This window comes from Bombina bombina, chromosome 5 (genome assembly GCF_027579735.1).
Source record: "Bombina bombina isolate aBomBom1 chromosome 5, aBomBom1.pri, whole genome shotgun sequence".
Taxonomy (NCBI): domain Eukaryota; kingdom Metazoa; phylum Chordata; class Amphibia; order Anura; family Bombinatoridae; genus Bombina; species Bombina bombina.
Window position 1 is genome coordinate 955,317,804 of NC_069503.1, and position 14,712 is coordinate 955,332,515.

At 36.0% G+C, this 14,712-nt stretch overlaps 1 protein-coding gene across 1 annotated transcript in view; it reads right to left on the reverse strand.

The window, feature by feature from the left end:
* TPD52 (tumor protein D52) overlaps positions 1–10,807 on the reverse strand; it is a 212,582-nt gene extending 201,775 nt beyond the window's left edge. Inside the window, exon 1 of the mRNA XM_053715154.1 lies at positions 10,667–10,807. Coding sequence (XP_053571129.1) covers positions 10,667–10,685 — 19 coding nt within the window. The 5' untranslated portion in view covers positions 10,686–10,807. The remainder of the gene's footprint in view (positions 1–10,666) is intronic.
* Between the last annotated feature and the right edge of the window lie 3,905 nt (positions 10,808–14,712).

Here is a 14,712-nt window from a genome sequence, read left to right on the forward strand (position 1 = left end):
GTGTGTTATGCTGGACAGTGAACTTTCACTGAAACATCATATATCAGCCTCACTATTTCATTTAAAGAAATATAGCCAGGATTATGCACCTGATTCCTACAGAAGATCTTCCCATGATCATCCATGCTTGGTGACATCACATTTTGACTACTGCAATACACTTACTCATCAACTTCAGTTGGTACAAAATACTGCAGCAAAGCTGCTAACGGGCAAGTAAAAATTGAATTTGCCATGTTTGTGGGGGCCACCAGCACAGTTCCCTAATTTTTAAACACCAGCCTGATTGATGGGGCTTACCAAAACTCAGGGCCTGGGGCTGGTGCCCCACTTGTCCTGCCTAAAGGGTGGGCCTGAAGGTATGTGTAAAGACCGAAGCTTCGGTAAAGTGCTTTAGTTTCTATAAAGTAATTGGCACCATATTGAAACTTAGGTTTCCCCTTATCTCTTCTTCTGAGAAATGGAGACAGATAAAGAGGCAATAAAATAGAATGTGCAAACCAGGCTGTGGGAATAAAGGATTGCTAAAGTAACTAATGGTTTCCACACTGCCTTGTTTGTACAATCTGTTTTATTGCTTGCACCCATTACTTTATAGAAACTCAGTGGAATTGAGAAAACAATTTTCAAAGTTTTATAAGAAATGGTGAAATTGTTTTTTCTTACTACACATAATTAAACACTTTATATTATAATATCAGTCTAAAAAGGTACATGAAGACCCAAAATGTTCTTATCTGATTCAGATGCAGATTACAGTTTATAAACACATTTGCAATTTACTTCTAATATCTTATTTGCTTAATTCTCTTGGTATCCTTTGTTCACAAGTAGGCTAAGGAGGTGGGAGCTAGCTGCTGATTTGTACCTGCACATATCCCTATTAGTGCATTGCCGCTCCCTCAACAAAGGATACCAAGACAATTAAGCAAAATTGACAATATAATTAAATTGGAATGTTGTATAAAAATATATGCTCTTCCTGAATCATGAGAGAAAAAAAATTAATGTCTCTTTAATGCCGTTAATGTCTCCCAAATTCATGCAGAGGCCTGTTCTCAGAATATAACATTTCTCAATGTGGAAAAAGAATTTGCCACTATAATCTAGGAGTTCTCAGTACAGTGAATCATTTCCAGCTATATTACATTTCTGTAGTCAGGTTATGTTCATTCTTACTTCCAAACTGTATTTAATATTTCCAAGTCTTAATAAAAATGTTGTAAACATTCACGTTTATGAGGAACAATTTCTAATCATACACTTTCCCAAAATGTATCCTTCAGGTGAGACGTGGCACATACTTGTTTGGATAAAGTAGAACTTCAAACATAACTTGTGCAACAGGTTTCTAAGATCTTAAGATGACACACACAAGGTTAAGAAGCATAAAAATGTACATCAAGGAACCATTTTTAAGTGCCTGAGATTGTTGCTACCAGACATTCTGTCTACAATTGTAGAAGTTAAAGGGACATGAAGGTCCTACATTATACTTGCATGACTCAGAGTGTACAATTCTAATAATCTTTTCAGTTTACCATTATAAAAATGTACCGCTTTCTGGTTGTAGCTTTTAATAATATTTAACTCCCCATGGGAGCATACTGAAGTAGGCTCAAATGTGTAAACATACCAAAGGCACTATATCTAAAACACTGTTGCAAACACAACTAGTGTATAGAGCTCAAAATGTGCATGCTCCTAAGCCTACACCAGTAAGCCCTCACGAAAAGGAGCTAATCTTTTTAAATGATCCCAACATAAATATGTAAATGTAGTAGCAGACGTTAAAAGCTGAAATGTATTATTTAGGGTCATGTAAGATACAATCACTAAATCAGAACTACCAATATTATTATAAATAATATTTTTTTGTCTATATGTATTTGTCATTATTCAAAGTAGGCAGTGCCTAGGGGCACCGTCCCATTGTTTTTCATTCAAATATGGTGAAAACTTAGGTGCCTTCTATGGTGAACCAGGAGGTGGTGCTGAGACATAACTGTCTTAAATGGATAAAAACTTTTTTTACATGGGTGCATTTAAATTTGAAATAGAAGCATTTTTGCAATATACTTCTACTGCGATAAATGCTTCTAGTAAAACGTATACCGTTTCAGCAACATATGCCACATGTGACTAGAACTTCAGGATTCAAACACCATTACTAGAGGGAGCTAGTGGTCATGTGTATTCCGGCAATGAAGACTGTTATACAAACCACCACTGACTGAGAAAGTGTGGTGTATGGAACCGTCACAGCATATGTGCGTATGCCATGGAAACAATACCTTTTGCTAGAAGCATTTTTGCTAATGGAAGTATATTGAAAAATGCTTCTATTTAACACTAATACACCCAATGCACATTTCAACTCTCATCTTTCTATCCCTTTTAGCAAACGTTTATGAAACCTCAAGGACAAGTAGGACTTTACCCCTTTGCTGTCGGAGAGAGCTACAAAGTAGTGAATATAAGTATATTGCAATACGGTCAACCAAAGAATCAGGCTATGGGAGACTCAATGTTACCTGTGCCTAGAGATTTACATAAATCCAACCCTGAATCTGGGAACTAAATATTTAATAAAAAAAATAGCCACATATGTGATGTACTTGAAATTACACACACATACAAAATGGCTGCCATACATGTAAATACAGATGCAGCTATAGAGCTGGTGTGGGCATGTGTCACAATACCTTGATAAATCTATTCTCCCCGTTTTATTAGATTTCTTTTAACTGGAAAATGTCAGGGTTACACATACTTTAATATTTATCTATAAATTATTCATTTGAAGACAGCAGTACAGATAGACATTTGTGTGAATTTTCCCCTCAAATGTTATGTCTACAAAATACCAGAGCACATTTTTTCATTGTTTGCACTAGGCAGCCAAATTAGCAACAAACTGAATTTAACAGAAAGGTCAGAGAACTGCACAGCTCTATTACAGAGTCAGACACACAGATGCCCCCTGTGGTACAGCACCACAAACACATGCCTGCTTTTTCTAACACAGTACCAGCAGGCATACTCATACACGGTTTATTCCTCTGGACATAGATCCCCAACATTAGCATAACATTAGTAATAGGTGGTGTAACTTGGGCAGCATAAAAAGGAATACCACATTGCTAATCAATTTGAGAGAGGTGAAAAGGCACCCAACCTCTGGTGTTTTACATTGCAATCTCCTGCAAATTACATCCATATTGGACTGGATTGGCTGTGGAACATGCCTGCAACCAATTCAGAGCCTGTACAGAAATAATTCACTGGTTTATGCATTTGGAGAGCAGCATAAAACACAATATATAATATTGCCTTTTACCACAAATACACGTTATATATGCATTGTATATGTCAGCAACCAAATGTATTGTGTTAGAATAATTTGCATTTTTTACAGTCAATGGACATACCCCTTAAAAGCATATTAAGTTTAGGTAAGTTTATTTCTAAATATTGCAGGATACAGTGCAATCTCTATGGTGACAAAAACAAACTTTTTAATTTAGTTATTTATTTTTTTAACTATACATAATTCAACATTTATGAGAATTTATATTGTAAACAGAATTTATTTTTTACTGCTGGGTTAGTATTTCCCTTTTTAATAACTATGAAGGGAAAAAAAAAAACCAAAAAACACACACACACATACAATAGTACCAACAAGCAAGGAAATACCAAGCAGGCACTGAAGTTCAGAACTAAACTCACTTCCCTCTCTCACTTTCAAGATGACTTAATAATCGAAGCAAAAAGAATCTTTACAATTAGATTTTTTTAAATGAAAACTACAATGCTTTATGCAAATGAGCACCCTGAATATCAAAAGTAACAGCACACGCTTTATTGAGAGGAAGTCTCTTCATGCTCTGTGCTCAAATCCTTATCAGCACATTTAGGACACGTCTGCTAAACATTATGTCCTCACATGATTAGCAATACACAACGCCTACAGCACTGATGTATGGCTAATCTGTAAACATTCTTATTTCATTATTGTACAGTACTGTGGGGTCATTGCCAATTTAATTCTTATTTTCAGTCATCCCATAAAAAATAGCTTTTGTTTGTTTGTTTTTTTTAAGCTCAATTGACGTGTCAGGATGTTTTCTTAAGTACAAGTAAATCAAAACCATCTAAAAAAAAAAAAAAAGGGTTTGCTTAGGGATTTTTTTTTTTTTTTTACATATTTTACTATGCTTTTTAATTCATTACCCCAGCCCTAATTCTCTAAAATACCCTCCCTCTTTTAGGCTTTGCAACACAGACAAGGACTCTATTTAAAGGGGTATTCTGATACACAAAGTGAAGTTCTTATTTGTTAGAACATATTTTTGTGTTACTGATCCTAGATGATCATGTGCTTAAAGGGACATAAAACAAAAAAATGAAAATGCTTGTTATATTGAAGGCACAGTGCAATCATAACATAACTAGGCATGACTGAGGCCTAGCTAAATATATCTGATGAGCGTGCATTGCTGCGCCTGTCAATACCCAGGTATGATTTTCAACAAAGGACACCAAAAGAATAAAGTAAATTTGATAGTCAAGGTAAACCCCCCCCCCCACCCAAAAAAAAAAAAAAATAATAATAATAAAAAAAATAAAAATTAAAAAAAAAAAAAATCTATAAAATTGCAAATTCTGAACCATGATAGTTTAATTTTAATTTTCATGTCCACAAGCATTGCAGCTCCAGCTTGGGATTACAAAGAAAGTATTTATCTTTGTCAAACACATAGCTAGGGTCAGCACTGCAAAATACCATTCCCTTTATTTGAAAGTATGCAATTTTTGCAACAGAATTTAGGATCTCCACCCTAGAGTGTCACATACGCACTCTGCTGTGAATTGCTTAAATCAGAAGATAAATACTCTTAGGGGAAATAAAAATGATATTCTTTTGATCAAACCACCATTCACGTATGCCACACCCTGTAAACCAGGGCTTGAAAAATTTATATTACACATAGGATGCAGTCAAAATTGAGGAGACAGCTATTAACTATTTCAGGAGCAAGTTAATGATTTTGTGTAATAATATAGATAAAATAAAGAGCCAGACATACAGTAGCTTCCTACTAATCAGGGTTTTGTCAAAACCTGCTGTTATGAATTATATTACAAGGCAATTTGATGTTGAAGCGATAGTAAAGTCCAAACTTTCATCGTATAGATAGGGCATGTAATTTTAAACAAAATTTCTAGTTTACTTTTATCATCAAATTTGTTTTGTTCTCTCTTATTCTTAATTGAAAGCTTAACCTAGGTAGGCTCATATGCTAATTTCTAAGCTCTTGAAAGCCGCCTCTTATCTGAATGCTTTGGACAGTTTTTCAAAGCTAGGGGGCATTAGTTCATGTGTTTCATATAAATAACATTGTGCTCACGCACATGGAGTTATTTAAGAGTCCGCACTAATTGCCTGAAATGCAAGTCTGTCAAAAGGTCTGAGATAAGCGGGCAGTCTGCAGAAGCTTAGGTACAAGCTAATTAGAGAAGTAAAAAGTATATTTCTATAAGTGTTGGTTATGCAAAACTGAAGAATGGTAAATAAAAGGATTTTCTATCTTTTTAAACAATAATATTGTGTTTTACTATCCCTTTAAAAAGGGATATTAAACAGTAAATGCACGCTAGACTTGATATATTCAAATAAAAGATTAGCCTTAGAATAATATGTAGATGTATTTTTATCATTATATTAGTTGTTTAAATATTGATTATATAAGTGTAAAGATTAAGATTCTATAAAGTAATAGGTGCCGCCATGTTTGAACTAGTTTTCTATTTCTTCTGCCGAGAAAGATTAGGGAAAGCTATATAAATGGTTTTATATATGTTCTTAATTGCTTGCAGCAGGATAGTAAAATAAGGTTAAAACTTAAGTTTAGACATGGCGGTGTCCCAGGGGTGTATTTTGGCCTAGGCCAACAAGGCACGTGCCGAGGCGGTAAATTTTTTGGGGGGCAGCACTCTTACACCCTATCTACTGTAGCTGAATGGAGGTTACGCGCTAGCTCCTTTAGCAAAAATGTAGGATGCCACTTGCGCCTTCAAATTTAGCCCTTGGTTTGAAGCCCCCCAGCCACCCATGGGTGCTTTTGCAGGTGGTTTATGCTGCCGCCCTCCAGCCACACAATATTTTTAGCCTGGTGCGGCTGATTTACTGCATATGCGTGAGTGCGTTAAGTGCAAGCAGGATGGAGACTGGTGCTCACTCATTTTAGATTTAAAGGGATAGTAAACCCCAAAAATGTATTTTATGCTTCAGATAGAACATACAATTTTAAATCACTTTCCAATTTAATTCTATTATCAAATTTTCTTCATTCGCTTGTTATCCATTGCTGAAAGACAGCATTGCACTACTGACAGGAAGATTTTATATATATATATATACACACACTATATAATATAGAAGTGGATCTGCGGCAATATTCGCACGCGCATGTATATGTATATATATATATATATATATATATATATATATATATATATATATATATATATATATATATATATATATATATATATATATATATATATATTTATATATTTATTTATTTACTTTGTTATAACCTGACCAAATAATATTATGGCTAAAGAAAGACCTAAAACCTGGTTTTGTGTGTGTGGACTGCAGAATTTTGAGTGCCTAGGGCAGCACATAACCTAAATATGCCACTGCGGCATCCATTACTTTACAGAAACTTAGTGAAACTTAAAAAAATAATTTTGAGAGTTAAATTACAGGAAAAGGGGACAAAATAAATAATGAAAATATACAAAGCTTTTTAAACTACACATAATCAAGCATTTCATATTACAATCTTATTCTATTTGATATCCCTTTAAGTAAAAGTCCAGGACTCACAGACAAACCCACAAAATAAACACATTAAATGAATTTTATCATAAACACTATAATAAAGTATAGACAATTTAATTAGGAGAACATACATCATTTTATGGTTTTGCTTCATGCGGCTAGGATTTATTACGTCTCTGGTCTGATAATTATACACTGTATGGTTCTGTCTGCACATAGAAAGATACAAATATTAGTTTAGTTATGTTTATCCTGTAAGAAAGCAAGATAATTGTAGAGGGTAATAATATTTACCATGCTTCATGCATGTGCATACTTCATCTCACTAACTTTTTTTTAACATTATCTTATCTGGGATATTCTCTAGCGCTGAAATACTTACTTTTTTTTTTCCCCCTTACCTGTCAGCAGACACTTTTGGTAGAATTTGTCTCAGTATTTAGCTGATCCTATTCAATGAGGCACTACTGCCCTTTGGTCTCTGGACTGAAGATGATCTTGGTTAGGACAAACCAGATGTCTGTCCTACTCCTTTTCTAAACACTACCTAAGTTGCTTAGAACAGTGATTTTTAACCTTTTTTTGCCGTGGCACACTTTTTTACATTAAAAAATCCTGTGGCACACCACCATCCCAAAATTTTAAAAAAATCACACATTGTAGCCTAATACAGCATATATATATATATATATACACATAAACACACACATACTATATGTATTGTGCTGTTATGCCATGCCTCCTACAAACTACCCCTGCACTGGGAGTAAAAAACAAGCAAAGTTTAAAAAATATGTCACACTGTTGTCAGTCTGCCGTGGCACACCTGAGGATCTCTCACGGCACACTAGTGTGCCACGGCACACTGGTTGAAAAACACTGGCTTAGAACATATTGCACATCTCCCAGTGTGCACTTGTGACAGAGGAACATAGGAACCAACATTGAAATATAGACCACTGAAACATGGGCCGGTAAAATTTTCACACACAAGTCTAATTAGGGGAATGTTATTGACTCATTTCAATTGCTGCATCCACTGTACCATTTTCTGATGACAGAAGGTAAAGACAAAGCGCAAGGCTAGAGGGAAATACTCAGAGAATACAACAGCGTTAAAATCATTTACAAAATAAGATGAAATCCTATTCGATCAGAATGTACCTCAGTTGTACATCCAACCATGTGTTTAATAACAAATAGCATGTTTTGGGGAGTAGTATAATGTAGTTTGTCCTTTTCTCAGATTCAACCAGAGAGTAAAATACCTGCACATTATATATAGCACTCAATGTCTAATTTACCTGCAATATAACATCACTGACACTACATACAAGGATGTAAAATAGGTAATCCCAGATTATGTCGGCTGTGAGAGTGATCCAAAAAAATATTTCAGCAAATACCTGGTAGACATGAATATTATAGCTCAATAAAAGTGTGATTATTTGAATGTATATAAATTATAAGATAGCCCAATTATTAAAGGGATATTAAACTCAAAATGTAACCCCCACATCATAAAATGTTTAATTAAACAAAGTAAAACATAACTGAAAAATGCATTCTATAACTCTTCAACAATTGCTGTATAATAAAATGGTGCTTGCTACACAACATGGTGCCTCTATATTATTTCACTACGGTAACATTTAACTGACCCTGCAACATTCTACACAATGATTGCTTAGGTTAAAAAACAAGCTTATTTACTTCTAACCCTAATTAGCTACAGCAAAGTAGACCAGGGACATAAACGCTGCTAGGTTTCACAAGGGGTTTATCCATGATCTGCTCTTGATTTGTAAAGTTTTGTAAATTGTGCTGGCAAAATGACAGCGTTAAATGATTTTAAAACACTTCTTTAAAGTATTTTTGGAATGCACTGTTTTAAAGGGACAGGAAACCCCAACATTTTTTTCCCATTATTTAGACAGAACATACAATTTTAAAACAATTTCCAATTTACTTTTGTTATCAAAATTGCTTCATTCTCTTGTTATCCTTTGGTGAAGTAGTAGCATTTTACTACTAGCAGTCAGATGAACACATCAGTTAGCCAATCACAAGAGACAAATGTGTGCAGGCACCAATCGGCAATTAGCTCCCACTAGTGTAGGATGTGTGTATTCTTTTTCAACAAGGGATACCAAGAGAACGAAGCACATTTGAAAATAGAAGTGAATTTAAAAGTGTCTTAAAATGACATGCTCTATCTGAATCATGCACGTTTAATTTTTACTTTCCTATACTTTAATTGTAAATATAAAACATTGACTATAAATGTCCCTTTAAAATTGCAAATTAAAGTATATTACAACAGCAAATTATTAGGACAAGGTACAGATCTTTCCAAACCCCAACTTTTTGTAGTCATATATTTGAAGATCTGTAGATCTGTATAAACTTGGCAGCTAAATGCAAGGATGAACAGCATGTCTCTTGATTGTATCTTAATATAATGCAAAAAACATATTACATCTCAATTTAAAGGGACACTGAACCCAAATTTTTCTTTCGTGATTCAGATAGAGCATGAAATTTTAAGCAACTTTCTAATTTACTCCTATTATCAAATTTTCTTCATTCTCTTGGTATTTTAATTTGAAATGCAAGAATGTAAGTTTAGATGCTGGCCCATTTTTGGTGAACAACCTGGGTTGTCCTTGCTGATTGGTGGATAAATTTATCCACCAATAAAAAAGTGCTGCTCAGAGTCCTAAGCAAAAAAAAAAAAAAAAGCTTAGATGCCTTCTTTTTCAAATAAAGATAGCAAGAGAACAAAGAAAAATTGATCATAGGAGTAAATTAGAAAATTGCTTAAAATTAAATGCTCCATCTGAATCACGAAAGAAAAAAATACACATTTTAATTTCCAATGATGTTGCAGACAAAAAATATAAATATTTATTATACACATACAGTGAATATATAACTGTTTAGTGTTAATTGCAACATGGTATACAAATATGTACAACAATAAAGAAATGAAGGTGTCTTGTAACCTTGGTGTAGGTTTTGCTGCTACAATTTCAGATATGGTATTAAAAGCCTCCTAAGTAAACACAGACATTTGGCTGTACAGAAAGACATGTATGCCAGACAGTACCATTGCCTCACTGCCACCAACCACTCTGCTTATTCACAGCTGTCAGCTCAGCCACTCTGTGAGCATTTTGCAAAAGGGGCAAATTACATGAAGAGATTTTGTCTGGACAATAACCTTCTGTATTGTTGAAAACAGATAATGAGTGAAAAGACAGGTGTGGTAACAAGAAGTACTCTGCAGAGACATAACTGGAGAACCCATAGATCTGACAATTACTGATCTGCCCTAACCCCTTAACTATCAAAGATATATTTCAAATGGATAATTATTTTTAGCTGACAATTCATTTGCAAAGTATGAGACTTACACCACATGCTTGTTAAAGAAAACTAAAATGTATCTACAGTTACAATGAAACAGTTGCACTAAGCATCAATAAACAAAAACAGTATTCTCCTAGGCACAAAATACACAGATTCACCAATCATCTAATAAGGAGTTTTAGCATAAAAACAATGCTAAATGTAATCACAAATATAGAAGTCTGAACAGTGAAATGTTAAAATGTGTGCAGGGTAGTTTCATCCAAAAATACAACGTTACTTAACCATTACTGAGTTAACATACAAGGAGCACATATGTGCTCAGACACAGGTGTTTTAAGGACCGCAGTAAGGTGTGAAGTGTTACCTGCTATATAAATGCACATCTGAAAGAGCAGGACATATATAATGGATAATTGTTATACAGGGCTTACTTACCTTGATCCCCAGAGTCCATGATAGCAGAATTCTATTACAGTCTTCACTAGTCCCACTCAGCACTCACACTGACTCTGAGCACTCACAGCTCCACCCCCGCACCCCGCCCATGTGTCCCAAACAGCGCTGAGCTTCCCGAGTAGTTCCTGTAGCCTACGCTCTGTGCAGAAGCATTTGGTTCCAGCCCCTCCTCTATCAATGTTTCCTCCCCTTGTCACCTTAAGGTGGATTCGCATATTTCCTACTCAAAAAAAAAAAAAAAAAAAAAAAGGAACATGTTAGGTGGTCATAAATTGAACAGTTCCTAAAACTTTATTTTGTATTCTGCCCTGGGCTCAACATCAAAGCCCTCTGTATATATTTTCACAAATTTGGGTTGACTTTGTCCCTTTGGTTAATAATACAAATGTTATTTTTCCTCCCAATTGACTGCCCAGTAACATACTGAGTGAACGCAGTTATTTTATCACTCATGTTTTCTATTAGCAAGCACCAAGCAGTAATTTTGCCTCTTTTAACTATCAGTAAGAGAGAGAAGGGATTTTACCTCATTGACACACTAGGCTCTGTTTTTTATTTATTTATAAACTATACATTGATACCAGTAACAGTAACATAAAGTAGTACTTTCTGATGTGATTTGTCCCCTTTCCCCTTTAAGATAGGAACAGTCAATTAAATCAGTGTACTCCAGTAGGAGCAGTGAAATAATCTTTTTTGTTTCTGTACTATAGATAGTATTACATTTTCCACTGCTTTCTTCATTGCAGACTTCCATTGCAGAACCATTAGGCCTTTATATGAGGGGTAACTAAATCTTTTGTTAAAGGGACAGTCAAGTAAAAAAAAAAAAAAAAAAATGTCATGATTTAAATAGGGCATGTAATTTTAAACAACTTACTTTTATTACCAATTTTGCTTTGTTCTCTTGGTATTCTTAGTTGAAAGCTAAATCTAGGAGGTACAGGTGAAACTCAAAAAATTAGAATATTGTGCAAAAGTTCATTTATTTCACTAATGCAACTTAAAAGGTGAAACTAATATATGAGATAGACACATTACATGCAAAGCAAGATAGTTCAAGCCGGTGATTTGTCATAATTGTGATGATTATGGCTTACAGCTCATGAAAACCCCAAATCCACAATCTCAGAAAATTAGAATATTGTGTAAAGGTGCAATATTCTACGCTCAAAGTGTCCCACTCTAATCAGCTAATTAAGCCATAACACCTGCAAAGGGTTCCTGAGCCTTTAATTGGTCTCTCAGTCTGGTTCAGTAGGAATCACAATCATGGGAAAGACTGCTGACCTGACAGTTGTGCAGAAAACCATCATTGACACCCTCCATAAGGAGGGAAAGCCTCAAAAGGTAATTGCAAAAGAAGTTTGGTGTTCCCAAAGTGCTGTATCAAAGCACATTAATAGAAAGTTATGTGGAAGGGAAAAGTGTGGAAGAAAAACGTGCACAAGCAGCAGGGATGACTGCAGCCTGGAGAGGATTGTCAGGAAAAGGCCATTCAAAAGTGTTGGGGACTTTCACAAGGAGTGCACTGAGGCTGGAGTCAGTGCATCAAGAGCCACCACACACAGATGGATCCTGGACATGGGCTTCAAATGTCGTATTCCTCTTGACAAGCTACTCCTGAACAGCAAATAACGTCAGAAGCAACTTACCTGGGCTAAAGAAAAACAGACCTGGTCTGTTGCTCAGTGGTCCAAAGTTCTCTTTTCTGATGAGAGCAAATTTTGCATCTCATTTGGAAACCAAGGACCCAGTCCCAGAGTATGGAGGAGGAATGGAGAGGCACACACTGCAAGATGCTTGACGTTCAGTGTGAAGTTTCCACAGTCTGTGTTGATTTGGGGAGCCATGTCATCTGCTGGTGTTGGTCCACTGTGCTTCATTAAGTCCAGGGTCAACGCAGCCATCTACCAGGAGATTTTGGAGCACTTCATGCTTCCTTCCGCAGATGAGCTCTATGGGGATGATGACTTCATTTTCCAGCAGGACTTGGCACCTGCCAACACTGCCAAAAGCACCAAAACCTGGTTCAATGACCGTGGGATTACTGTGCTTGATTGGCCAGCAAACTCGCCTGACCTGAACCCCTTAACAATCCTGCTATGTCCCTCTGTAGCTCTATGCTATCGGGCATTGCCAAGAGAAAGATGAGAGACATGAGACCAAACAATGCAGAAGAGCTGAAGGCCGCTATTGAAGCATCCTGGTCTTCCATAACACCTCAGCAGTGCCACAGGCTGAAAGCTTCCATGCCACGTCGCATTGAGGCAGTAATTGCTGCAAAAGGGGCCCAAACCAAGTACTGAGTACATACAGTATGCATGCTTTTACTTTCAGAGGTCCAATATTGTTCTATGTACAATCCTTGTTTTACTAATTGCATGTAATATTCTAATTTTCTGAGATTGTGGATTTGGGGTTTTCATGAGCTGTAAGCCATAATGATCACAATTATGACAAATCACGGCTTGAACTATCTTGCTATGCATGTAATGAGTCTATCTCATATATTAGTTTCACCTTTTAAGTTGCATTAGTGAAATAAATGAACTTTTGCACGATATTCAAATTTTTCGAGATTCACCTGTATATATGCTAATTTCTTAGACCTTGAAGGCCACCTCTAATCTGAATGCATTTTGACAGTTTTCACCACTAGAGGGCGTTAGTTCATGTGTTTCATATAGGTAACATTGAGCTCAGGCATGTGAAGCTCCTAAGAGCAAGCACTGATTGGCTAAAAAGTCTGTCAAAAGAACTGAAATAAGGGGGCAGTTTGCAGAGCCATAGATACAAAGTAATCACAGAGGTAAAAAATATATTATTATAACTGTGTTGGTTATGCAAAATTGGGGAATGGGTAATAAAGGGATTATCTACCTTTTTAAACAATAACAATTCTGGTGTTTACTGTCCCTTTAAGGAAGGCTGGTCACTACTGGCGGAATTTCTTTTTAGCATCTTTAATATTTTATGCAAAAAAAAACAGTAGGGGCGCGATTACATATGCGGCGTCGCCCGCAAAATCCGGCATCACCAGTTTTTAGTCGGATATTGCTATCACATATACGGCGCCGCATATAAACGTGTCGTGTATTTTTCACCCCTCGCCCGCTAATTTTACTCTAATAAAATAACATAGAACCGATATCACATATTTAGCTCAAGGACTTACGCGGCGAAAATGGAGGAATTTTACTCCATTTTCACCTCGCCACACATAGGCAGGCGCAGCAAGCCTTGCGCTGAAAATGTGAGCACGGTAACTCCCTGGAAGTATTAACAAACACCTAACGCATGCGCAGTATCTATCTACCTGTCAACCGCCATCCCCCACCGCAATAACTAATAAAGTATATTAACCCCTAATCCGCCAACCCCCACATCACAAAGTATCTAATTAACATATTAACCCCTAATCTTCCAAACCCCCATAACGCAATAAACCTAATAAATCTATTAACCCCTAAACCGCCAACCCCCCACAACGCAATATGCCTAATTAAACTATTAACCCCTAATCCACAATTCACCCACATCATAATCTACCTAATAAAAGTATTAACACCTAAATCCGCAAACCCCCACAACACATTAAACCTAATTACACTATTAACACCTAAACCGCCAATCCCCCACATCGCAATTAACCTAATTAAGCTATTAACTCCTAAACCGCCAACCCCCCACAATGCAAATAACTAATTTAATTACTAAGCCCCCCTTACCTAACACCCCCTAAACTAACCCCAATTACATACATTTAAATACTAATTTACAATTAAAATAAAAACATTAGATTACTTTAAAAATAAAAAAACTAACGCCTAGATTTAGAGTTTTGTGGCCAAAGGGGTGCGTTAGCTACGTGTGTTTTTTTCCCCAACGCACCTTTTAAATAACCCTGGTATTTAGAGTTCTCTGAAGGGGCTGCGTTAGGCTCCAAAAAGGGAGTGTACAGGCATATTTACCGCCACTTCAACTCTCAATACCAGCGTTGCTTACGGTAGCGGCTAGCTGGA